General features: G+C 41.2%; 1 protein-coding gene across 2 annotated transcripts; it reads right to left on the reverse strand.

Moving 5' to 3' along the window:
* Positions 1-1,604: 1,604 nt before the first annotated feature.
* Positions 1,605-25,017, reverse strand: EIF4H (eukaryotic translation initiation factor 4H). 2 transcript variants are annotated; one of them, XM_037054744.1, is made up of 7 exons: positions 24,944-25,017; positions 9,220-9,407; positions 6,985-7,049; positions 6,803-6,899; positions 6,443-6,502; positions 2,468-2,605; positions 1,605-2,227 (listed from the first exon to the last, which is right to left on the reverse strand). In XM_037054744.1, exons 1-7 carry the CDS (start codon positions 25,000-25,002, stop codon positions 2,088-2,090), a joined length of 747 nt encoding a protein of 248 aa, XP_036910639.1. In that variant the 5' UTR covers positions 25,003-25,017; the 3' UTR covers positions 1,605-2,087. The 2 variants fall into 2 exon arrangements, with proteins under 2 accessions (XP_036910639.1, XP_036910640.1); XM_037054745.1 differs by lacking the exon at positions 6,443-6,502.
* Between the last annotated feature and the right edge of the window lie 2,236 nt (positions 25,018-27,253).

The following is a 27,253-nucleotide window of genomic DNA, read 5'->3' on the forward strand; positions in this document are numbered from 1 at the left end:
AAAAAGTCCCTTTGTCCAACCCAAAACTATAGCCACACCATCATACAAGGTTTCTATGTGCTAGGAAAATTGTATTTTTTAGGCAACAAAGAGGAAAAAAATTGCCGGCCCATTTTTAATCATCATTAATTCCTTTAAAGATAATCTTACTAATCCTGAAACTTCAAAAAAAAAAAAGGCTTTTCTCACTTAAATTGCAGTAGTCTACTAAATTTGGATACTGAAATTGCTCATTTCATGAGGGTAAAAACTCAAAAATAAAGACAAGCATTAAATATTACGTAAGGTTTTCTTTTATTTAAAAGATCATTCACAAAATACCATATCCATAGATTTACTTTCTGTCATATAGTTGAATGTGTTAAGTGTTTGGAATTCCATTCTTACATTTAAAAGTCAACTGGATTGCCAGAAGTTTAGATGAATTTGTTTTGTTCTTAGTCTTTTCCACATTGAAGATATAAGTAGGTCGTCTGAAAGCATCAGGTTTGATTACAACCACATAATGCATGTCTTTCTTAAGTTAAGTACTGGTGTTACACAAATGGTTCTTATTCCAGAAGCAAAGATGACAGGTGGAAGGAAAGAAGGGAGAGTTCTGTAAATTGCTGAGCCCTCGTAACAAGGACAGAGGAGGGGCCAAGGATGCCAGCTAGTGAGGAACTCCTGTCTCAGCGCACTGCGCTGTGTCGGCCAGATATCCCTGGCCCTCCGGTCATGCTGCTGGGGGTCTCTTTTCTCTAAGGCTCCAGCTGCTGGCTGCCCCAAAACTGCTCTGAATGAAACAGCTGGGACCCAGGTGCTAAGGAATTTAAGTTGCCCACACGTGGGTGTTCAAGCTCCAAAGCTACTGCCCAGCCCCCAGCCCTGTGGACACGCTGCACACAGTGTGTGCAAACAATAAACTTTGTTTCAAAAATGAGACCCAGCAACTTAAAGCCACCAATTACTTTAAGGTTCTTGATAGCACTGCATAGTAAAATTCTCAATTCATCAAGTGAAACAGTAAAGTGCCAGATTCTAGGCCCATTTTCATTATAAAATTAAGGGATGGTGGGAAGCACAGTATCTTATTGTTATATAGGAGACAGATAAACGCAAGGGAGAGACGCAGAACACACAGATAATGGGAATTTGGAAAAAGCAATGCCTACACGATAAAGTTAGCCCAGCACAGCTTTACTGCCACCACCCTCGTCCCCAACCTTTAGTCCCCCAAAGCACCTGTGCCCAGCAGAGAAGAGACCAGTAGCAGGCAGTTCACTACACCCAGCAGCCCAAGGAGCCTCTGACACAGCTGAGGAAGGAAGGAACCAGTTCGGACAGTGTTGAAAAGCAGGAATCGATGCGTGCACACAATAGTGCATTCAACTGCTCTCCCGTGTAAACTCCCTATAAATATTTCACATCACTCTTTACGTTTCACTGTTTGAAATTTGAGCCAAATATATTCTGCTCTAATAATCCATTTGGAGAGGGGGCAAGAGAGACAGGACTACCTATAAATAGAGATGGAAGGAATTTGAAAACAAGGTGCCTCAAAATCTGTATGTTGAACAAGGCTGAATAAAAATAAGATATATTCACTTTGTGACCCTTTTGGGGGGGGGGAGCGGGAAGCCACAGAAATACAGAACTCAACATGCAGGTCAGAAGCACTGAGAAAATCAAAGGAAGTGACTGGAGTCTGGCCAATGTGTTTAAAGAAAGAAGAGAAAGCAAAGCAGAAAAATGAAGCAGCACCTATACCCAGAGACCTCCCACACGGCGGCTGCCTTTGTCCCACTAGAGAAATTCATGTGCTGGAAGGAAACAAGGAGCAAGAAGGAAAAAAGACACAAGGAAAATGGGGGGAGGAGTGGCAGGAAAAAAAATGCACGAAACAGGCACTAGATACAGCAAAGCCAAGAATGTACTAAAAACCACTTGTTAACTGCTGACATGCACTCACAAGCTCTGTTTCCTTTGTAAGAAGGACAAAGGTCAGGCGCAGGAATGGTAACTGCAGGACTACCAGTCCAGGGGGCTAGCCGGGCTGCGGTCTCGCTCTAACTGCCCCTACACCCCATTCCCTCCCAACCGCAAGCTCATTCTTGCTCCTTGTGAACAACTTCCTCTCTGGGCCGGGCTCCCCCGAAGATAGCAGAGTTGGGATTGGCTACTTGATTGAGGGGCGTTGCAACTGTTCGAGGTTTAAGCTGGAGCCGTGGTCTCTGTGCTCTTTCCTCTGGTAGGGGGGAAAAACAAGGTTTTTAAAGAATGGTTCCTATTCCCCACCGGGCAAAATGCTACACTGATGCTGATCCCTACAGCCCAGCCCAATTTCTAAAAATTATCAGCCTTGAAAAACTACTCCATCCCTAGATACATTAATGAAGGCAAACTTACTATTTAAGACTAAGGGAGGTGTCCATGGCCTAAGAAGGTATTGTGAAAGGCACCCTCCATTTACCAGTGGTCGCCATACCTTCTGTTGGTTCTCTGAAATCCATGTTGGACCCTCGAAGGGGAGGGCCATCTCTGAAACGGCTCCCCATGGGAGGGCCCGTTCGCCGGTCCCCTGGACGACTCCCTCCCCTGCCTCCTAAGAAGTCGTCCCTGAAACCTGAAGCAAAAAAACGACACTGAATTACTTTTTAAACTGTCTCCAAGTGGATACGATCTTGAATAGACTGTTTCTGACTTCAAAACGTTAAGTTCTTTAGTTTGTCCAGCGTCTGAAGTTCTTCCAAAATACAGTGCATTGAAAATGAGTCCAAATGTGAATCTGCTTGGTAATTTCAATGCTAACAGACTTTTTAAATAAAAAAGAATCTTAGGAGAGAAAAATAAAATAAGCCATTTACATTCTTAGCTTGCAAGTAAAAGTGGAAAACAATATAAGCCTATATTCTAATATGGTTTAAAACAATATGAAAGTCCTCAAAGCACATTTTATTGTTTTCTATTATAAATCTATATAGTTATTACGAAGATAAACCTGAAACTTAGAAGTTACAATTTAGAATGCAAAAATCACAAGAAAAAACTAGATCAAAGACAAAATAAAAATACAAAGTCACCTCTGGGTGACACTCCCCATTTTCCCTGTTCCTGCTGCGTTTCAGCGTGGATCATTCTAAAAGCAAAGCACCTGTGTGGTAAACAGAGCAGTTATCCGAGTTAGGCCCACCCCCTAAGGGGGGCGTGCTGAAGAGGGCTCATTCACACCCAACCTTATCTCACCTCCTCTGGTTGCAATGGGGTTTTCTTCATTCATTTCTGTATCTGCTAAAACAATTACCAACACAAGTAAAATTCATCTCCATTTATAAGTGTTAAGAGTAAGTTACACCCTGGCTGGTGTAGTTCAGTGGATTGAGAGCTGGCCTGTGAACCAAAAGGTCACTGGTTCAATTCCCAGTCAGGGCACAAGCCTGGGTTGTAGGCTAGGTACCCAGTAGGGGGCGTGTGAGAGGCAACTTATCCATGTTTCTCTGGCATATAGATGTCTCTTTCACTCTCTCCCTCCCCTCCCCCTCTCTAAAAATTAAGTTACAATTGTCATCAGTGTGTAGAATAGAGTATTTTTTCAATAGACTTTGAGAAGCTTAGGCTTCAGTGTTGTATTTAAGTGAAAGCCTTCAGTTACAGGGGTTTAAGCTAAGTAACCTTTTAATAGTATAGCCTACTAAAATTAGTTAACTTCCACTAAGAATATAAGAAATGAGATTGTGATGAAACGGATGTGCTTAACCTTTGTCCATGCTCCCAAAGCTGACTCTCTCTCACTCAAAGAATGGCGCCAATGCCCAAAGTTTTTAAGAATGTATCTTTAAGAAACCTAAGCCTGAGGCATGTTCTTCTAGAGAGGTGATCCCCATTATCCAAAGATGTCCTTTTCACAAATTTTACTGACTCCCTAAAATTTACTTGTAAGCCCCAAATCAACACTTTTGGTGCTTTTTCCGCCATCCAGACACGCAGAGCAGTTGAAGATTGGGTCGCGAGAGGCACATGTTCACACCTGAGGCAACAATGCCTTGTTTTAGCTCATAATGTAAACAGACCCTTTTATGATCTGTTAAGTGCTAGTTTTTTTCCCCTCTTATATTTTTTTTGTGGGTGATTTCTGTCTAAAATAGCCCCCAAACAGCACTGAAGAGTTTGTAGTACTCCCTAAGCACAAGAAAAGTGTGAGGTGTCAGGGAGAAAGTATATATATTTATATTTATATTTATATTTATATTTATATTTAGTGTATGTCGATAAGCTTCGTTCGGGGCAGAGTTACAATGCTGTTGGCTATGAGTTCAATGTTAATGAATCAACGATGCATATTAAATGAGGTGTCTTTAAACAGAAACACACATAAGGCAAGTCTGTGTTGACTGGTTGGATGACAAAATGCAGTGATCAGAGGCTCAAAGGACCCTGACCATGTCGCTGCCCCTGGAAGCAGTGGGTCAGCATTTGCTGATTCGGTGTTCTTGGCGACTCTCCAGAACCCAACCACTGCAGAGTCGGAGATCCCAACCCTACCTGCAACAACGCTGCTTTTCCTATTCTTTAAGGGTGGCAAGGGTTCTGGAAATATATCAAGTTATTAAAAACCCAGTTCAGAGGCTGAGTTGAACAATACCAACTTTAACAAAATGGGCAATAAAAACAATTCCAAAAGGATTTAGACCCAACAGGAACACTGCTTTGGGGGAAGACACATTGGGATACAGTCAAGTGTAAGATTCTTCAGTCTTTGAACCTGACATTCCCCAAACCAATCTAAACTGTGATGTGTACCTTTCCACTGAGTATGAAAAGTACTTTCTCTTATTGGGGTTTAAGTCCTTTATGCTGCCAGTTCAGCAAAAATCCATTAGCTCACACCCACACTGACAAGGCAAATAAACACAAATGCTGCTGTGTCCACATGAGATAAGTGCAGAAGAGAAAACCCTGTACATTATCACTGATTGTTTCAAAATATGGTAAGAGCAGTGAGGAGATTACGAGAGAAAAGCAAGGCTAATATTAACAAGTATCTTTTAATCAATTTGATGAGATTTCTAAGAGATACACTATTCATAAGAATCTTCTGAGTTTTCTTTACAAAGTTTAGTTTAACACAGTGACTATTTCTAGTGGTGGAACTTTTAGGTTTTTACTTGCTCTTCAGTAATGCTTATTTTTTATAAGCATGTTCCACTTAAAAATAGCGTCATTTTTTAAAAGAATAAAAGAGATCCATTTTCACAAATAACATATGAGTAGACATTACTCTACCACGTGGGCACTTCACTGAAACAGTGCAGTTCACAGTGAACCTGGTGGTTGGCAAGGTAGTTTCTCTGGCTGTGTTCACTGTATGCGTCTCTGCTTCAGAGTAAAAGTACAAGCCAAGTCAATAGCAGAAAGGCATTAGTTACTTAACTTCCGCAGTCCCAGAGCCATGAGCTCACTGTGCCGTTCCCAAAGCACCAGGAAACGCACAACTGCCAGGTCAAAGGCCACCGCTTATCAAGCTACTGACTGCTGTTCCTGGATTGGCCTTGAGAAGACATCTGTTGCATGTTTCAATCAGAGATTAGCTTATACATAAAATTACAGGTTTACTGGATTATACTGTACTTTTATGAATAAGCTCATTTCTGACTGGCTATAGGACTTTTAAAAATTAAATTATTCAACAGATATAAACTGTCATCTGTTTAGCTAAAGCAGTACTGGAAATAAAATTTTAAACTTTTTAAGACTCACGAGACATTCTGCAACAGTTTCTCCATACTTACCCATTACTTTATATTGAGTTTTGTTTTGGTGGGGGTTAGGTGACGGGGGGGGGTATGCTGATGTTCTCATATATTGGACAATACAGAAATAACCTCAAGTTCAAAGGGAAGAAAACCCTTAAAAATTTCCTGCCTTTCTGTTATAATTGACAGGTTTATTAAATATATGAATTACTTTAAAAAGTATAATTAAGATGGAGAAATGTCTAAGAGATCTTTGAAAGCAGAGGGCAAACTGGCTTCTTCAGTTGAGCCGAGGCAGCCCCCACTGGCCTGCCGTGGTCGGTGAGACCCGGCGAGGCAGGGCACGCCACACCCTTCACGAAGGGACGAGTCCCTCGCCTCTCAGGAAGAAACAGGTCATCAGACTCTTACCATCTCAGAGGGAGCCACCAGAAACCACAGTTACAAGGCTTCTCCTCCGTTTCTAGAACCTCCATACTATTTCTAGAAGTAACTGGATTTCTTTTTGTGCCACACACACAAGAGTCACCAAGGTGCTTCCTTGGCCAGGCCCGAGAAAAAACTGCTGCATGCCTGGGTACCTTTGGGAAAGCTTCATTCGTCAAAGAAACTATAGAAGTAGCCCAGCCAGGTCGGCTACTCACAGGAAATGTACAATAGCGCCAAGGCCATTGAAAAAGGTTAAGTGGTGATACTTTAAATACTGATACCGGAATTGAAGTCATCCCGGGACTCCCATCCACCTCTAGATTCTCGAGAGCCACCCATTCCTGAGGATACACAAAAAAGAGTAAAGTTGAGGTTGGATCATTACCTTGCTGCACAAACATGGAAAAATTCACTGGGACGATGTACAACTTGTGATGGGAAGTTCAACAGAATTAGAGTTTTTGCTGCCAACAGGAAAAATAAAAACAACCCCAGGCTTGCAGAAGCATCATCCATTCTAAGAGTTTATTTTTATAAAAAGCTCACAAAAACCTATCACACCTACAGGACAGAGTTCTATCAGTAACCTTCCAGAGTTGCAACCAGTAAGTTTTATGTTCAGTTTTAGAAGAACCAATCACCTCTGTCATCTGGTCCACCTTTCCTGAATCCAAAGCCACCTTTATCTTGTTTTCTGCCTTCTGCAATGTCCACACGAAGTGACCGATCGCCCAAAAGCTAATGGTAAGGGGAAAACAGTGTCAGTATTTGCAAGACAAAAGCCCAACTACTAACATGACAGAGAAAACATGAACATACTTACTGCACCATCGTATGTCAAGGCTTCCTTAAGGGAATCCACCTCGTCAAATTCTACATAGCAGAATCCTGTAAGAGAAAACGAACTCCATTTCCTCAAGAAATTACAGGTCAAAAATACAGCGGGCTCCCTATTTGCACAACTTGCCCACATCGGAACTACCACTGGTGCTGCCTCTAGATGACTGAAGACTAGCAGATCCTGAAAGAACAGGTTTTACTCTTCAGTAAGTAGAACCTGACTGGTAATCCTCCCTCTCAGTTATATTCTACCAGAAAGCGCTAACTAAACAGGCACTAAAACGGCAGCTGTAGTTTTATAAAACTTGCTTCTCATGTGTTTTAATCATAATACTAAAACCTGGCTGGTATAGCGCAGTAGATTGAGCGCGGGCCTGCAAATCAGAGCATAGCGGTTTGATTCCCAGTCGGGGCACATGCCTGGATTGCAGGCCAGTTCCCGGCAGGGGACCCACGAGAGGCAACCATACATTGACATTTCTCTCCCTCTCTCCTTCCCTTTCCCCCTAAAGATAAATAAATAAAAAATCTTAAAAAAAAAAACACCTTTCTTGGATCACTGCAGAGTTATTGGTTCTAATTTCTGAATGACTTTAATATAATCTAAATGGAATTTTAGGACAGATTTTAGTCAGTAAAGACATGCTCTGAAGGAGAGGCTGAAGGCGCCTATTACTACGCAGGTAGGTGGTATACAAATCTCTGGGTAAGCATTTCCCTTCACGTGCAGTACTCTTGACCACATGCTCCAGAGTCTACATCTGGGTTAAATACTCTCCTTGCCCTAACATACTCCACTGCACCCTGTATTCCCTCCCCACTCCTGCCAGAGTACCCTCATCCTATGTGAAGATTATACTTTACTTGAAGCCCACGAGACTGCAAGTGCTTCGAAGGCCTGGGTCCAGACTTTTCCTGTTCACCACCTGCTCAGTAAGTACTCACACAAAGAATGCACTGCTTGGCTGGGGAATGTCCCCCGGTCTCCCCACCCCCACTTTATTCTCTATGTGGATTTAATACGTTGAGAGGAATCGAGAAAACCACTCTGAAGTTCAAAGAGGCAACAACAGCCCAGTCACACGCCTGATACCCTAGAGCTGCCGACACCGACGAGGAGGACCGTCTGCAGAACAAAGTCAAAAACCTGCTGCTGCTACTCACTCAGCTCGAAGGTTGGCTTCATTCACACATTTTGACTATAAGTGTGAATTCCTAATGTCTGTTAGCAAGCAAACTGGGTAGGATTTACCCAAGTTTAGTCAATATATTTGTTTTATTGTTTGATCACTTGATGACAAGGCTTCAGGTTCTAAGGTCAAACACCTTTCAAAAGATAAATGCCACCACCACACAGAACCACTCAGATGAATGACACCTTGTACCTTCTTGCACCACGTATTTCACTGCTGGGCACATTTTCCCTTGGGCAACCTTGAAAGCTAGGTGATGATGTCATTCGATACTTCATTCTTACTCCTTCTCTGCTCAAGTGCCCTGAAGATACTAATCTATAGACACTATCTGAATTTTGAGCCAACCCTCTCCCAAACACATATTTTATTTTTTAAACTATAAGACGCCCTTCCCTCCAAACGTGGGAGGAAAATGGGGGTGCGTCTTATAGTCCGAATGTAGCATGCCTGGCTTGCTGGGGTGGTGGGGGAGTAAGGCCATGGGTTACTAAATATCTTACAGTTTTTTTTTGCTTCAAAAATTTTTTTCCTACTCTAGAACCTAGGTGTGTCTTATAGTACTAAAAATATAGTACTCTGAAGTCACAAATGTATAGTGATAACTTACTGGGTTATCTTTTGGATTTTATAATAAATAATTGAATTATAGGAAAACTACCAAGAAAAAAAGCATGTATTGGCTAAGGTGATACATATTTGAAGTCTTCAGATCTGTATGCTCACATCTATCCACTGCCCTCCACGTGAACACCTGCACTGCCACACAGGACTGCTATGTAAGTTAGGCAGACAGCAGGTTTACCTGGGTATGTGCCATATACTTCCAAATGATGTGTATAACATTTTCCCTCAAGTAGAACTGAGGGCCTTCCGGTTAAAGTGCTGTTTATTTCAGATATAACACCTGAACCCTAAGCAAACATTTAAAACTTCAGTATTAAAGCCCTCTAGTTCACTAACAGTCTGGTTTAGACCCCCCCCCCTTTACAATAATGTACAATAAGAATATCCCTCAAACTCACCTTTGAATTTGTCTGTGTCTTTGTCTCGGACTAGCCGTACACTCCTTATGCTGAGATCCTTAAAGATAGCATCTATGTCACCCTGAACTGTATTAAAAGGTAGATTTCCTACGTATGCTGTGTAGGGGGGCTCTGTGGGCAGCTCCTTCTGGCTACGGGAACCATGGCCACCAGCATTGCCACGGGACCTAGGAAATGAAACAGTCAGAATTCAAGTCTGCCCATGTGTTCCAGCCCCAGACCAGGAACAATAAAAATGCCCCCCCAGCTAGCTACACCACCCACGTGAAACACTTCTCCTTGATGTACCATTATCTTTACCTGAAAATTATGAGGATGCCAAATATCATTTTCTGAAAAAGGTGCTTGTACTTTTAGTGATAGAAATGTCCACAGAATCATAGACTCTATGTAAACATATATTTCTCTGAAAAATCAAATGCAAATTTAACACGTGCGCCTAATGGTTGTCTCATATTCACACAGAATCGGTATCTGCAAAGTGTTCACTTCCTAAAACCTAAGCAAACGCCTTCCCTCACACTCAATAATACTACTGCATACATAAATGGACCGCCCACAGTCACTGTGTTGAACTCAAGAGGAACTACTGAAGCTGTCAAAGTTTAATGTATTAACAATACAATTGTTTCTTGCCTTTATTTGGTTATGGATGATAACACTACAGAAATTTTAGATTTCATTTAGCAACTACTGTGTATATACTACTCTCTATTACCCACGCAATACTTCACTGGGCTCTCAAATACGCATATGGGGTGTGTATTACTTTTCCATTTAAACCTCAATGCCATTTCCTCAGATGTAACAAGAGTGGTGTACTTGTCTTTGGTTACAGAGCTAAGAAGTAGCAAAGGCAGGGCCTGGATTATACTCCATCATTGCTAATTTGCAGAGGTTATCAGTTCAAATCCCAGCTCTGCCACTTACCAGCCATATGATCTAATAGGCTCACTTTCTCTAAGCACTTATTTATTTGTGAAATTGGGTTAGTACTAATTAAGACCTTGAATTATTGAGAAATAACAAATATAAGGTGCTTCAACAAACACTGCATAAGAGACAGTATGTATGCAGAGTAACAAGTAGTATTGTCACTGCCACCGACAACCTGAGGTTAAAAACGTTTTACAGATAATTAAGTGGGACCATCTCTCCAAGCACACAGAACGTACAACACCAAGACTGAACCCAAATGCAACTGGACTTTGGGTGACAATGATGTTTTCAATGCAGAGGTTCACCGACTGCAGTGAATGTCCTACTACTGTGCAAGCAGGGGAGGCTGTGCATGTGCAAGCACAGGGCGTATATGAGAACTCTACCATTTCTGTTCAGTTTGGCTGTCAATCTAAAGGTGCTCTGCCCTGCCTGGTGTAGCTCAGTGGATTGATTGCGGGCCTGCAAACCAGACGATCATGGTTCGATTCCCAGTCAGGGCACATGCCTGGGTTGCAGGCCAGTTCCCAGCAGGGGACACACGAGAGGCAACCATACATAGATATTCTCTCCCTCTCTCCTTCCCTTCCCCTCTAAAGATAAATAAATAAAATCTTTAAAAAAATTTTAAAAAGATTTTATTTATTTATTTTTAGAGGGGAAGGGATGGAGAGAAAGAGAGGGAAAGAAACAATATGTGGTTGCCTCTCACGTGGCCCCACCGGGGACCTGGCCTGCAACCCAGGCATGTGCCCTGACTGGGAATCAAACTGGCAACTCCTTAGTTCGCAGACCGCACTCAATCCACTGAGCTACACCAGCCAGGGCTAAAAAAAAATTTAAAAATAAAATAAAAGTGCTCTAAAAAGTTCTATTTAAATGAATGAATGAATGGGAAGGGGGGCTATTCTTTACATCAATAAGAATGCCAGCTAATAAACATTGAAGGAATCATCACTACTCTGCAATGTGGTTAGCAGTAACTGATTTAGGCCAAGGCCCATCAAGAGATGCCAAAACCACTGATAAACAGTTTTTTTTGGGGGGGGGGGGGGAACGACACAAGATATTCACATGGTCTTAAATTATCACCCCACTGATTATTAATCTGTGGGGGGGGTTCTCAAATGGAAAAACCCGGCAGTCACCACCTTAACCAGGTAATTAGTACCACTAATAATGGAACAAGTTCACATTATATTATATGCCTTCTATATTGGTGTAGATTCTTCAAATATGTCAGCCAGGAAAAACAAAAAAGGCAGAGACTAATAATGAAATATGAAAGCTATGGAGCTGGCTGATGTGGCACAGTCCACTGAGCGTCGGCTTGTGAACCAAAAGGTCACAGGTTTGATTCTCAGTCAGGGCACATGCCTGGGTTGTGGGCCAGGTCTCTAGTTGGAGGTCATGTGAGAGGCACTGATCCATGTTTCTCTCCCTCTTAAATAAATAAATAAAATCTAACAAAAAAAAAAAAAGCACCCCCAACGGTACGTATGATGTTTGGATTCTGAAATAAACAGCTTTAAAAGAAAAAGCAGCTGGAGAAATTTGAATATGGCACGTATAGATTTTTGTATCAATGTTAAATTTCTTACGAGTGACAACTGGTATTGCAGTCAGTAGAATCCCCTATTCTCAAGAGATTTAACGTAGTCAAGGATGAAGTGCCAAGATAGCCAATGTTTACTGTATTTTCTTTCTTTCTCTTTTTAAAAGATTTTATTTATTTATTTTTAGAGAGAGGGGAAGGGGAGAGGAAAAGAAATATCAACGTGTGGTTGGTTGCCTCTCATATGCCCCCCCGCCCCCCTCCCCCACTGGGGACCTGGCCCACAATCCAGGCATGTGCCCTGACTGGGAATCGAACTGGTGACCCTTTGGTTCAGAGGTCCGCACTCAATCCACTGAGGGCCATTTACCGTATTTTCAAAGAGTTCAGCATGAAAGACATATAAGCATATATGTATATATATATAAAATAAATGTGAAACTTGTTAAAAATCTATCAGAGCCCATTGTGTTATTCTTTCAACTGTAGATTTGGAAAATTTTCAAAATACAATGTTTGCAGAACACAGAGAAAAAAAATGAATAAGGGAGTATTGTTTCTTTTAAAAGAATATTTAAAATAAATGAATCTTATCACAACAAAGATCTGCCCAAAGTCATCCTTTTTGCAGGGGAAATACGAGTAATAGTCTTATTTTATTTTATTTATTTATCTTTAGAAGGGAAGGGAAGGAGAGAGGGAGAGAGATATCAATGTATGGTTGCTTCTCATGAGTCCCCTGATGGGAACTGGCCTATAACCCAGGCATGTGCCCTGACTGGGAATCGAACCTTGATCGTCTGGTTCGCAGGCTCGCGCTCAATCCACTGAGCTACACCAGCCAGGGCTACGAGTATTAGTCTTGGATGATGCTTCAATCAACTGAGCTGCCTGGCTAGGGCTAAATATCATTCTTTAAGACATTTTTCTGAAGCAGAAGAACCAAGCCACGGTGTAATTCTCAGAGGGTAAAAAATTAAGTTTACTGACTCAGAATTCTGCTACTTCCCAATAGGAAGTATTAAGTATTATTCTGCATTCTGTTGTAAGAACACCAGAAAAACAGGTTTATAAGTGAATCGTATCCCACTTCCCCCACCTAAAGCTTAGCAAATGTGACTCATTTTTGCATCTGTAACACTACTGATAGTACACAACTATTATTATCTCAATAAGCATAAAACCTAAATTTTCAGTAAGATACTCTTTGAAATTGGATACTGAATATATAACCATATGGAAAAAATGCCAAAATGGAGAATGAATAATAATAAACAGTTTAAATAAATCGCGCAACATCCATAAAATATCTTGATGGAAAACAGCCTTCAAGCCCCTCACAACTGAATAGTACCTATAAAACACAAATAACTGCACACATGCATGTAGCTGTTCGTGCATGTGTGTACACATATAGTAAATTCTCATTTATTACTGATAGATTCTGTGACTTTAAGCAAAACAACACACAACAAAACCAATTTTACCACAGGCTAACAAATATAAACCAAGAGTTAAGCTCCTATAGCACCATGTCATTGTTAAGAAATTGCGTTGAATGAAATGAAGTCGTTTGAGGACCTGTTGCACAATATATACAAAAAAACAAAAATCCATCATGTTTTTTTAAAATTTAAGGTAAAGGGGAAGATAGAGAGATTGACAAATTCCATGTGTGTGATTGCTGCGTCAGGAAAATGGAGGTGGGAAGGCTCGCTAAAGGGTATGTTAAATGCATATATGAGAACTTATGGAGGGTGTTCCGTGTAGAACTGAGGAGGTAAGGAAAGCAGTATTTTACAAGCTAGAGATGTGCAAACAGGCAAACTAACCCAAATCCAACAACTTGCTCATTTCACTCTAGTATCACAAAACCATCAGTGGCTTAACATTCTAGACCAACGATTTTCAACTGGTGTGCTTCAAGAATTTTTAAAACATGCAACACCTGACTACTCAGAGGCACTAACCTCTTTTATTTAGGTTGTCAACAACAACAAAAGACAACCGCCCACAAAACAACAGCCATCCAGTGTGAATGAATCAAAATTATACCTATTTTTGCCCTGACCAGTGTGCTCAGTTGACTGGGCATCATTCTGCAAAGAAAAGGTTGCCGGTTCAATTTCTGGCCAGGGCACATGCCTAGGCTGTGCATTTGGTTCCAGGCTGGGCTGTGTACAAGATGCAACCAATAGATGTTTCTCTCTCACATCAATGTTTCTCTCCCTTTCTCCCTCCCTTCCCTTCTCTCTAAAAAATAAGTATTTTAGTCCTGGCTGGTGCCGCTAAGTGGACTGAGTGCCAGCCTGTGAACCTAAGGGTCACTGGTCTGATTCCCAGCAAGGCACATGCCTGGGGTGCAGGCCAGGTCCCTAGCTGGGGTAATGAAAAAGACAACCAACTGATGTATATCTCTTACACATCAACGTTCCCCCTCCCACCCCATCTCTAAAAATAAAATCTTAAAAAAAAAGTTTAAAAACACCTATTTTTTTTGTGAGATCAGGAAAAAAAACCCTAATTTTTGGTGTGCTACAGAATTTCAGTAGTTTATGTGTGTCACGAGATAAAAAGGCCAAAAATTGCTGCTCTGACCACTTTCAAGAATTATTGAAGCAGGTCTAAATAATACCCTATCTGACACAGTTTTACAGGATTTAAGCATTTTTAAGCCTTTCACTGAGCAGTGCCCTGAAGATACTGCAGGGCACCCCCAAATGGAGCAATCTAGCTAGACTTCAATTTATCCATTCCAACATTTATGAAGCATCTAGTGTGCCAGCAACTGAGTGACAAATCCTGGAGCATGCACACACACATAATGAAATAAACATTCTGTTATCAACCAAATAAAAAATCTGGTGTCAGAAAATTCTTTGAGCTAATATAAGTTTAGAAGGGGCTATTAACTAAATCAGTAAGCTGTATCACATGAAAGCACTTCCTAAGACAGGTTAAAAACAACACAGAAAAGACTCACTTGAGACCTTAGTTTAGTGTAGAGCATCTTCCAAATCACCTCTGTGCCTCAAGTTTCCTTGTCTATTTTAAATCTTAATTTTTAAAGAAGTTTAAAATTGACCATAAAAACACTTCATAAATACCAACTGCTTTATAAAAGTTTAACGAAACTTCTTCGTGTTATAGGAAGGCTAACCTGCTGGAGGTCACACTACCAGCAGTGGGTATGTGCAAACCAGAAAACAGCTGACACAAACGGCAGGCCCTCCTCCCCATTCAGAGTGGGCACCGGAAGGTCTGTGCAGCAAACTCCCTGGCCACACCATCACACCACTGAGCAATGACCCTCCCTGTGCATTACCCCTTCTTACTGTCCCTTGGGGGACAGTCCATTGCTTTTTAAAACATGTGACTCTCCTGACCAGTGGGGCTCAGTCGCTTGGGCACTCACTGACTGGCAACCCAAAAGGCTGCAGGTTAGATCCCCAGTCAGGGCACATGCCAGGGCTGTGGGTTCCTTCCCTAGTTGGGGGTGTGCAAGAGGCAACAGATGGATGTTTCTCTCTCATGATTCTCTTCCTCTCTTTCTCCCTCCCTCTTCTCTGGAATCAATAAAAGAAAAAAACACTTAAATCAAAACAAAACACGAGCCCTGGCTGGTGTGGCTCAGTGGATTGAGTGCCAGCCTCTGAACTGAAAGGTCACTGGTTCGCTTCCCAGTCAGGGCACAAGCCTGGGTAGCAGGCCAGATCCCCAGTTGAGGGTATGTGAGAGGCAGGTGATCCTGACATTTCTCTCACACATCACACATTGATGTTTCTCCCTTTCTCCTTCCCTTCCCCATTTTTAAAAATAAATAAAATCTTTAAAAAACCACAAAATACATGTGATAATTAAGGTAATAAATTGCACCCTTAGAATTACAAAATCCCACTTTCAACTCCAAGTATGACCAAAACGTTTCAGACAAATCACTTTTCTTCACTCCCATCAACTAAAAGTATCTAAATGTCCATGAAGTACAGAGCGCAGTATAACAAACCTAAACCTCAGTCTCTGCCCTCAAGGAGCTTATAATTCAACTGAGGGGGGTGTCCAGGCACCTGGGAAGAGGAAATCCCATCCCGAGCAAAGGACTGCAGAAGACTGAGGAGACAGCAATGAGAGCCGTCACTGCAGAGCAGAACAGGGACTTGGACACTACTCTCCAGAGAGTAGACAGGGAGAGCACTGGACTCTTAACAAGATGGCGATGTGGGAGTTAGTGAAGTATGCAGGACAGAAAGGAGGCTAAACGGTGACCGTAAGAAACAATATAAAGATTAGAAATTACTAGGGCTGGGCCCTGGCTGCTGTGGCTCCATTGGTTGGGTGTCATTCCACAGAGTGCCAGTTGATTCCCAGTCAGGGCACACACCTGGGTTTCAAGTTCGGTCCCCCATCTGGGTGAGTGTGAGAAATAATCAGTCGATGTTTCTCTAGCTCTCTTTCCCCCCTTCTCCAAAAACAACTAAATCTTTAAAAAAAAATTATTATGACTGGGATTAGATCTAGCAAACAGATAAAGGAGAAATTAAGTGCTTAAGGCTTATTTCCAAAGTATTTATAAAAGTTAATGAAAAATGTAGGACATATGCTAACTTCTGGAAAAAAATTTATAAAGATTTCTAGGTGATAAAGATTTCTAGGTGAATTAAAAACTAACTACACCCAACTTAAGCACTGTTGCTGCCAAGCTTAAAATTTCAAGACCAATGCTAAGAAACCAAGAGGTATTAACCCCTCTTTGGTATTTGGAGGGGTTAACCCCACTTTTACCTTTAGGCGATAAATGAGATAATTTCATCAGTGCTGATCAACAACCCTGTTCTTTCATGTGCCACCTAGAAACACTTACTACTACATATCATTTGGCATGTAGATCCTACACAAAAATCACAGTAAGACTGTTGTTAGAAGAGTAAAATACAAGCCAAGCAAAAAGAACCCAGTGAGCATGCTTACAAGAAAAAAAAAAAAAAAGAATGGTCAAAATGTGTAACCTAGTTCCTAGACAACAATAAAAAAAAAAAGTTACACTCTCAAAAGCGAAGCCCTTATTTCATTTACACCACCTATCATCGTACATTAGTAAACATATACTAGTTGTAATCACTGAACCAACACTGATACATTAACTAAAGTTCAGTTTATTCAGATTTCCTTAGTTTTTACCGTGTCCTTTTTTCTGTTCCAAGATCCCATCAAAGACACCACATGGATTTTAGTTGTAACGTTTAAAAAAACTAGCTCATGTTTTATTTCCAAACATATCTTCCTCTGAGTATATTCATTTTCCAAGGCCCTCAATCAGCACTCAAAATTAAATCCCTTCATCATGACAACTGTCATTTACTATAGAATGTGCATGGAAGCCTCTGAAAGTTCCTGGTAAGCACTGGAGGCAGGGCAGTATCTATGGTGAATTCTTCAATGTACCCTATTTCAAGGAGTTCTTTTCTGCTGTGAATGAGATTCTAATAATCTCATTAGAATCTTAATCACATCAGTAAGATGAAAAAGCCTTGCAGGAAAATGCAAAGTAGTTCTAAGCCAGAAATTCAGTCTTGTACACTGCTTTATCTCCAGAACTTTGTATTATCTGATACTTACCAGAGGTGGAAGCAATGAGGTCTCTTTAGCATTGCAAATAACTTCTCTCACTAATATGGGTATTCTTACCCAGAAAAAACTTTTTTGAATACACCAGAGGGTTCCACGTATTAATTATTTTGAATTTAAATTTCCCCTGTTTTATTTATTTATTTGTAGAGAGAAGAGAAGGGAGGGACAAAGAGAGTAAGAGAAACAGTGATTGGTTGCCTCTCTCACACCCCCAACCAGGGATCCAGCCTACAACCTAGGCATGTGCCCTGATTGGCAATTGAACTAGTGACCTTTTGGTTCACAAGCTAGCACTCAATCTACTGAGCCAACCAGGCAGGGCAGGGTTCCATGTATTTAGCTGACATCCCCAATTAGGCACACTTAGGTGTTTTTCAAAAAACTTTTTGACTGTGACCAACACTAATAAATATACTTTACATCATGACTTAACAATACATACATATATACATGCCTACACATTAACTATACAAATAAAAGCTTGCCCAATAGTACTAATTCAGTAATACATACTAAGTTAATGTATATTTATATTTCACCTTCAAAAATGCTTGTCAGGACCCAATAATTAATTCCATCATCTATCAATAGGATACAACAGGCAGCCCGTAAGCCTTATTTTAGATGAACAGTGAACACAGGGGGACTTTTGGTTTACATACTCTTTTAGGAAATTTTTCTTACTAGGCAAAAGGCATTTATTGTATTATATTAAAGTTTTGGATTCCCACACATTAATGAAAGCAAATAAATGAGTAATCAATTTACTTCATATGGGTTACTCAATCCAAAAGTCCCAGATTTTCCAAAGGAAATAAAATCTTAAATCTCAGATCTATTTACTGGCCCTCAGAGAATATTGCCACATAAAAACACTAGTGTTAAAAGCTATGGTGTAAAGTATTTCTATGGATTAGTTCTGAACTTTATATGCCAAGAGTTCTTCCCCCCCCAAGTTAGAATGCTTATTATTTGATTTGACATTCCGCAACCCAGCTGCAATTAATTTTAAATGAAACTTCAGTTTTTCATTCAATGTTGTATTTCATATGATCAACAAATAAATTACAACTCTACAATTTATATTTCAAAATTTTCAACTATTTAGATAACTACAAAATGTTATAGGAAGACTACCATTTAAAATCTAGAGTTCAAGGCATTCAGTGAGAGCGTTTTTTCTTAATTTTTTATTTAATTGACTTGAGAGAAGGAGAGAGGGAACTGGAGAGAGAGAGAGAGAGAGACAGACAGACACATCAATCTGTTGTTACACTTACTTATGTACTCATTAGTTGACTCTTGTACATGCCCGACTGGGGATCAAACCTGCAACCTTAGCTTATCACGGACCCTTTCTTCATGTAACATTTGAAAAACCAAAAATCTAAGTTACTAGTATTAAAAAACAATATTATAATGAATACTCAACACTAATAATTATGTATACCAATATCAAATTTATTTTAATTTATATTTACTTCACACATTACAACAATTTAATGTATGATAAGTACCTGGGAAAAAAAAGGCTATACATACTCCCTCTTTACAAACGAACAGCGAAGAAAACTAGAGGAACCTATCAATTAAAATATTTGAAAGGCAGAAAAATCAAATGCAATGTACAAATCCTGTCTGGTCCTGACCCAAAAATATCAGCTGCACATCAGAATATATAAGCTAAGTCCTGATCGGTGTGGCTCAGTTGGCTGGGTATCATCCTTCAAGACAAAGGGTTGCTGGTTCGGCGTGTATGAGATGCATGTTTCTCTCCCTCTCTTCCACCCACTCTAATAAATAAATAAAATCTTTTAAAAACATATGCTATCAGAGAAATCTAAGTATTTACTGGCCTGTTGTATTAATTTTTCATATGTGATATTGTAGTCATTTTAGAGGTTATTTATTTAATTTAATTAATTTACTTACTTATTAATTTTAGGGGAGGAAGGGAAGGAGAAAGAAAGGGAGAGAAATATCCACAAGAGAAACAGTGATAATCAGTTGCCTTTTGTATGTGCTCCGACCAGGGACCAAACCTGCAACCCAGGCACACGCCCTCACCTGGAACTGAATCTGTGGCCTTTTGCTTTGCAGGATGACGGCCAGCCAACTGAGTCACACTGGTTAGAACACCAAACCCAACTATTACTCATGGTTCACTTGCAGTATTTAAAGGAGAGGAAGGAAAAAAAATAAGGTTCAATAAGGAATGTCCTTCATAAAACAGTAAAAATTATTAATTTTATTAAATCGTGACACATTTTTTATATCTAATGAATGAAATAGGGACAAAGCACATCTGCTTACAGAAGTACAATGGTTATCTCCAGGAAAAGCCCTCATGTAAAGGAGTTATAAGATGAATTCCCTATTCTTTTTATGAAACTACATTTTTACCTGAGAGAACTGACAAACTGGTCATTCAGATTTGGATATTTGGCGGACATTTTCTTGAAGTCAGTATGGTCTTGGCTGGGTAGCTCAGTTGGTTAGAGCATCGTCCCCATAGGCCGGGGTTGCAGGCTCACCCCCTGCTCAGGGCACATACAAAGAGCAACCAATGAAAATGCGTAAGTGAGTGGAATCACAGATCCATTATTTTTCTCCCTCTCTCCAAATAAAATAAACAAATAAGTGAGCCTGTCACTACAAGGAAAACAACTATAATAGTACCTTTAGCTGATGATAAAATGCAGGCTTTCAAGCCATATATATTAGAAAAGTTGTATTCATCAATGTAAGCTTGACAGAATTCCAATACCTGAAATTTTTCAGGTGAAATTGATGGTGATAGTAATAAACATTGTATTTGATACTTTATAAAGAAATGTGTCAACATTTGGAAGATTTGTATAACTCAGTCTATTGATATCTCCCAAATGACCACTGTGCATCATGTCATTCAAGGTATTAAGACAGACTGAAGAATTTTAATGTAACAGTATGAAAAGTCTATTGATAAAGTTTCAGATTATCAACTAACCTTTATGTAAACTACCACTTGTTGAGTTTTGGTATAATAGCAAATAAGAATATCCACAATCGCCGAAGAAGCTATTAAAATACTCCCCTTTCCAACTACTTAACTGTGCAAGGCTGGAGTACAGCATGTACCTTTGTTCATACACCTATGTCAACCAGAACCTATCCCAGAAGCAGGTATGGGAAACTGACTGTTTCCTATTAAGTCAGACATTCAAAAGACTCCAAAAATGCAACTGATTAATCACAGAAGAATGTGTGCAGAACAAGAGACAAGGACATCTCCACCTACTCTATACTGGAAGAAAATGTTTAACTAGAGGTGTCATATTTTCAATGGAGTATCAACATGTTAGAATATATCCAAAGGACCCATCAAAAAGAAACTCAGAAACTATGGCATGGGGAAAACTTGAAAGAACCCAGGACATTCAATTTTAAAAGCCAATTTTGATGAAAAGGTCAAGAGGAAGGGCAGGCTCCTCAGCCCAACTCTCCCTTCAGTTTCTCAGGGGAGGCTGAAAAACTGGAAGATGGAATCTGATTTTGGACTGACCATCCCCCAGTTCCCGCAAACATTCTGCTTTGGATGTTCTAAAGTTCTGGGAAGACTAAAATTATGTCAAGTCTTCCCAGAATACTGTTAATTTCAAACAGAAATATGAACTTAAAAAATATGCTAAAAAACTTTTGAGAAATCTAGGAGGCATTTATATTAAATATTCTAACCATAAATTCTGTAATAAATCTGTAATAAATTCTGTAGCACAACAGTAGTGCGTCTGACTCTAAATTCTGTAACAAACCAGTAATTTCAAAGAATGAGTTACTTAATACTCATTTTATAATACTTATGAACAGATTTCTCTTACTTGGTTTAAAAATAGAGCCAGTTAAGCAGCCCCCCCACTAACCACAAAGGAAATATTTTAATAATTAAAAATAATAAACCAATAGCTACCAATAACTAAGCATTTGTATACACTAGATGCTGTGCTGTGCACTTTAGATATATCTCATTTAATATTCCCAACAGCCCCTATAGACAAGTTTCTATCTCACATGTGGGGGAAATGAGGCTCAGCAAGGTGAGAGACCTTGTTCCAGATCACACAGCTAAATACATAGCTGAACTGACACTCAAGCTCTGGTCTGCCTGATTCTGAAGTAGGGCTTCTGCCTAAACTGTCTCCCAGATACTTCTTGATAAAACCAAGTATTTGTAATTGTAAACCTTTCCAAAGAGGGCGATTTGGAATCAACCACTAGAGGACTGGGGAGTGAAGAGAAGGGTAACAATAAACCCAAACAACTTTTGAACATAAACAGAATTTTAAAATAAGTTTTTCAATACCTTTACAGATCCTGGTGTCAGTGAAAATAGCTACTGTTACTATACACTGCTTTCCTTTTAGTTTTAAGTTAAAGTATGCTTAAAAATTTAGAGATGCAAGCTTAAGTCCTATAAGACTCAGAAATTTAAAATTCTAACCCCCTTAATTGTAAACTAATAAAGAATATTTTAAGTTTGGTAGTTTAATCAACTTTTAGCAGGTACCATTCCAGCAACCTCAATTCCCCTTTTTTAACCCTCACCCTAGGACATTTTTTCTCATTCTTTTTGAGACACGGGAATTACAGTGGGGGAGATGGAGTGGAAACAGAGAAGCACTGCCTTCTTGTACGTGCTCCACCTGGGGATTGAACCTGCAACCCGAATATGTATCCTGACCTGGAATTGAACCCTCAACCTTGTGGTCTACTGGATGACGACGCTCCAACCAACTGAGCTATGTTGGCTAGGGCAGCTACCTCAATTCTTGCTAATTCCAAGTTCCAACCCAATTTTCAGGATTGATGGTTTTAGGTTAAACACTCAAAAGGCTTTACTGCAATCAAGAATGTAAAACCACTTTACTCTCCACTTTATCGACAATGGCAAACGAAAAACTGGAACCTCAAAACAAATTAGCAAATGTGGTAACAAAATACATTCAAGTTCTGGTATAATCAACTCTTGATACTTTGGAATTTTGTTTTGTCTTCCTTTTTGAGCAACAGTGTGGTCTCTGGTTCTCTGCTTGGCTGCTGGGAACACGCCTCTACAGGCTGGGAAAATAAAGCAAGCCAGTACTGTTTCCCTACAACTGCACTGGTTATTACATATGGCTATAAAATAAACTTATGGGGAATGAGTAATTATAAAAAACCAAGTTTTTAGATTATGACTGTACAGTTCATAAAGTTGAATTCTTCTTACCTGTTACCCAAGTGGTTTAGAGTTGAGGCATCCTAAGGTATTTTAGGCTAGAGGGAAGGCACCTTATAAAAGTACCAAACAAAGCAACATTGAGACTGGCTTTCTGCTTTGGCTGGTGCAGCTCAGTGCATTGAGCACGGGCCGGTGAACCAAAAGATTGCGGTTCAATTCCCAGTCAGGGCACATGCCTGGGTTGCAGGCCAGTTTCCAGCAGGGGACGTACAAGAAGCAACCATACATTGATTATTTCTTTTCCTCTCTCCTTCCCTTCCCTTCTAAAGATTAAAAAAAAAAGACTGGCTTTCTATAGGTAGTATAATCTTCTATAATGCTTAAGCATTGTATCTGAACATAAGCAAATAGCACCAAGACATTTTGGTGTGAATATACTTCAAATAACAAGTACAATTACCCTAAACAAGGATCCAGCCAACTATTCTACCACCTTGCTAAATTCCAGAGATCACAATAACATAAGTCTGGTCTGCTGCGAAGTATTGGGACCCACTCCAGACACTATCTGAATGAACATACAAATTCATCAGTAGGTTTTTAAGAACCTGAGCAATATTTCCTATTTACTTTTACATGAATAAGAAGTCAAATGGAAAACTTCAAGGTCAGGTATAGATGTTTAACAGTAAAGAGACTTTTTATTAGAAGTGCTACAGTGATACAGAGTGCTAGCTGCTGTTCCCTCCTACCAGTTTTTGGAGCACATCTGGGCAAATGGCTAACATTTCCATTTGTCTTTTGAAATGTGAAATAGTATCTTACGAGAATTTTACTTCTGACCACTTTAACCCACTCCAACAGTCAAAATTGACATTCACTAAAAGTCGAACTTGAACACCTCAAGTCACCAGAAAAGCTGGCAAATCTGTGAAAAAGTGGAATTAACCCCCCCAAAACCCCCAGGCTCAGTATAATGACTCACAGTAGTCCCAAACCAACTAAAAATCCTTGGATCTGCCTTACATTGAACCACTATGTTTTAAGAGTAGGTTCACTGGATACTTTTAAATGAATGGAGAGAAAAAAATCCTAGTTATTAAACTTCAATTACAAATCTGATCTCTAGAAACCTATCCCAGGGGCAACATTATTTCACATGTCATCCAACATCTATTTCTTTTTTATTAGCAAATAAAATATTCTTTGAAATAACAGGTGGCTCCACTTCCACGTTATAGTGTAATGAATGATATTGGGTACACTCCCAAACCCAAACAAGCCTCCGAGCCATTCCCAAACCAAGGCATTAAAAGATCATTCTTCACCAAACAAAGATACTTTTGGGATTGAAACCCAGGAGACTGGACACCTCAGTAGGTACTATTGTGGTGTTATCCTGGGAAAGTAATCTTTTTGTAAAAGCACACAAAGGCCAAGTGTGTCCTTGACAAACAGCAAGATGTTTATAGCCTACCTTCTAAATTCTGTATGAGGTAACTTGTATTAAAAAAGTACTCCAGTGTGGGCTCTTGGAATTAAACACCACAAGCTTTTTATTCACTAGTCAAAGTTTTTTCTTTTCAACCGGGCACCTCAATATACATAGTCTGTATTTGGCCGGAATCAGAACGAGAAACTAGGAGAAATAAAATTTTCTGCCAGCAAGCACGTAGCACCTTGTCAATAAAGCACTCTACCTCAAGAAAGAATAAAAAACCCTCTGATGTATTTGTTTCGGTTGGTCTCCCCACTTCCGACGTAAACCGGACCATTCCCGGGCTCCAGTCACCAAATCCCTGCCTCACAGGTAAGGGGAAGTGGATCGTCCCTCTCCCGGCCTCCCGACCTAACCCAGTCGGCTGGCCTCCCGGCGAAAACGGTCAGGGTGCCTGCTGCGCAAGCAAACAGGAGGGTCGAAGCGCGGATCGGGCCCCAACCCAATCGGGGCAGGCCAGGAGGGTCGAAGCGGGGATCGGGCCCCAACCCAATCGGGGCAGGCCGGGCCCCGACTCCAGGCTGCAGCAGAGACCCATGCTGGCATACTGGGGGATGGGGTTGGATGGGGGAGCTCGTCTTCCCGGGTGCTCAATGCTGCTACCGCCTGGCTTTGAGACTGAGAAAGAGGGAAGACGAAACGTCGTCTTCGGCAGAGCCAGGGATCCGCCCTGCGAGCACGACCCCAGTAACCTAACTGCCCCCTCCCCGAGCGCGCCATTTCCAGGCCCCAGCCCTCCAGGCGCCTATTCCAGGCCTCTGCCGACCCAGCCCAGACCCTACCTCCCGCCGCCCTGGGTTCAGAACGGGGAGGCCGCCGCCCTGGGGTCCTGGACTCCGCCCGTCCCCGACACCCGGCTAAAGTCCGTGCCCGGCCATCTCACCCTCTGCCGCCGCCGAAGCTGCTGTAGGCCCGATCGTCGTAGGTATCGAAGTCCGCCATTTGCCGTCTCCGCTCCGAGAGGAACCAGGGTGAGCGAGGAAGGACCCCACAATATAACTCCCCCCCTCCCCCTCGCTGCCAGGGCTGTCCGCAGCGACGCCTGATCGCAAATTGCATGCACGCACGCGCGCGCGCGCGCACGTACGCCGCGCCGCGCCCTGCCTGGGCCGACGGGCTGCTTTGGGCCCAGCGAGCTCTGCGGCCCACGTGTTGCTGCGGCGTGTTTGTTCCGCGCCTGGCCTCGCGCCCCCGCCCATTGTGTGCTAGCTCTGCGGCTTCACCGCCAGCCGTTTCCTGCCCCTGCCCCTGCCCCTGCCCCACCCGTGGCGCGAGCCTTGCCTCCCTCGGGGATCTCCGGTGCAGCGCTCTTTGAGGGCCGCTCTCCCTGCTGGCCTTGGACCCTGCGCTCTCTGCGTTCTCCTAGCTTTTCCTATTCCAGGACTCGCCAGGACCTGTAATCTTGCTCAGCTTCGCCCCACTCCAAAACCCTCTTCCTGGCCAGGGGGTTGCCGGCTGGCACCAAAGGGCCACCTCCAGTTTGAGACTCCAGAGCTGGGCTCTCGATGAGAATGCACAGGGGCGAAGGGCCTTGAAGGGGTGAGATTGGGGTCAGATCCGAGCTTGTGAGGAGGTGGGAATGCACATATGAGTCGCTTTCCAGGGTCTGATGGAGACCTGGGTATTGGAGTTGGGGTAGGGGTTGGAGATGAGATTAGAGTGTAGATTGTCATCGAATTGGTGTCCCTCGCTTTTGCAGAGTCTCTGATGATTTGAACATTGTAATACATCACAGAAAAAATGCCTAATTTCTCTATTATATAAAGACCACCTAAATAGAAGTTAAGAACACCCAGTAATTTTAAAAAATGGTCAAAAGGAATAGACAGTTGAAAGAAAAGGAAAATATATATGGAGTACCCAACTTCATTCACTATAAGTATCAGCTTGGCAAAACTTAGAGGATCACTGTGAAGGTGATAGTGTGGGTGGGTGAACAGCACTCCAATCCACTGTTGGACACTACACATTTATAGAGGGCAGTTTGGAAACAACTATCAAAAACAAAAGCTCAAAAACCTCTTGAGTCTGTAATTTCATTTGTGGAAACCAATTCACTGCATTATTTGTAACAGCTGAAGGGAGATCTTTGATGGGAGACTAGTTAGATTATGATACACCATATAGTGGAATTCTAGATGAAACCGGAAAAGCCAGCGTTCTTGCTGGTTCCCACCAGACCCAAACAGCAGAGATAGGGATTGAATCTTTATGGGCACTCTATTGAGATGGTGATATGAGAAGGTGGTGGGTTTATACCCTAAGAGCCCATCTTAAATTTCATTTTAAACCTGTCCTTTTTATAAGGAGAAGAAAAATGTAGGTAAGGGTTTTGGAATTCAGGGAAAAAGTTAATCAGATAGAAAACAGCATTCTTTTGTCTGTGTCCTGGGTGGTGGCCGTCCAACCCTGGAGCAGAATGGCTCAGATACCATCTTCATTCCTTGCAGTCTTCCTGAGGCACAAAGGTGGAACCGTTTATGGTCTCCCGGAGTCAGGGTGGGTCACACTTTCAGTTGATGAAACAATAGCTTTTTATATACATTGATTACTAAGCTTATTAGCTATTACCTGGAACTAAATTTTTTCCAAAATTTGAGTCCCCTTCCCCATCATAGATAGTCATAAAAAAACACAGGGTGGGCTCTGTCTGGGTGACTTGGTTGGAGCGTCATCCTGTACACCAAGAGGTTTGGGGTTCAATCCCCAGTCAGGCCACGTACCTAGGGTGTGGGTTTGATGTCCTAAGTTGGGCAGGAGTACTGGAGGCAACCAATGGATGTCTCTCAAATCAATAAACATATCATTGGACAAAGATACAAAAAAATTACCCTGAATACTCATATGGCCACATCCTACAAGTTTAATGTGTTGTGTTCATTTCTTCTTTGATCAGTAAATACTCAGTCTGTTTTAAAGTTTCTGCTGTATGGAGACTTGATTATGCTTTCTGTCATTGATTTCTCTCATTGTATTATGGTCAGATAATACGGTATGTATGATATGAATTTTTTGGTGTTTATTAAGGCTTGTTTCTGACTTAGATGGTCAGTTTTTGAAAATGTTGCTTGTATATTCTCTAATTATTGATTCTGGAGTTTTATGAAGGTAGTTTAAATCTATGTCACAATAATTTTTGTCTGATCTAACTCTCAGTGGGAGAAGTGAGATTTATATTAAAATCTTTCAGCCC

This window comes from Sturnira hondurensis, unplaced genomic scaffold (assembly GCF_014824575.4).
Source record: "Sturnira hondurensis isolate 20B ecotype Veracruz unplaced genomic scaffold, ASM1482457v3 Scaffold0008380, whole genome shotgun sequence".
Taxonomy (NCBI): Eukaryota; Metazoa; Chordata; class Mammalia; order Chiroptera; family Phyllostomidae; genus Sturnira; species Sturnira hondurensis.

Bases quoted from the DNA above. Each gene is read 5' to 3' on its own strand.
- EIF4H (XM_037054744.1), bottom strand. From the start codon at position 25,002: ATGGCGGACTTCGATACCTACGACGATCGGGCCTACAGCAGCTTCGGC. The intron at 6,503-6,802 runs GTGATTGGTTCT...GTGTATCCTCAG, and splicing joins AGGTGGACCAGATGACAGAG to GAATGGGTGGCTCTCGAGAA. The intron at 2,606-6,442 runs GTATCAGTATTT...TTTTTGCTTCAG, and splicing joins CCGGGATGACTTCAATTCCG to GTTTCAGGGACGACTTCTTA.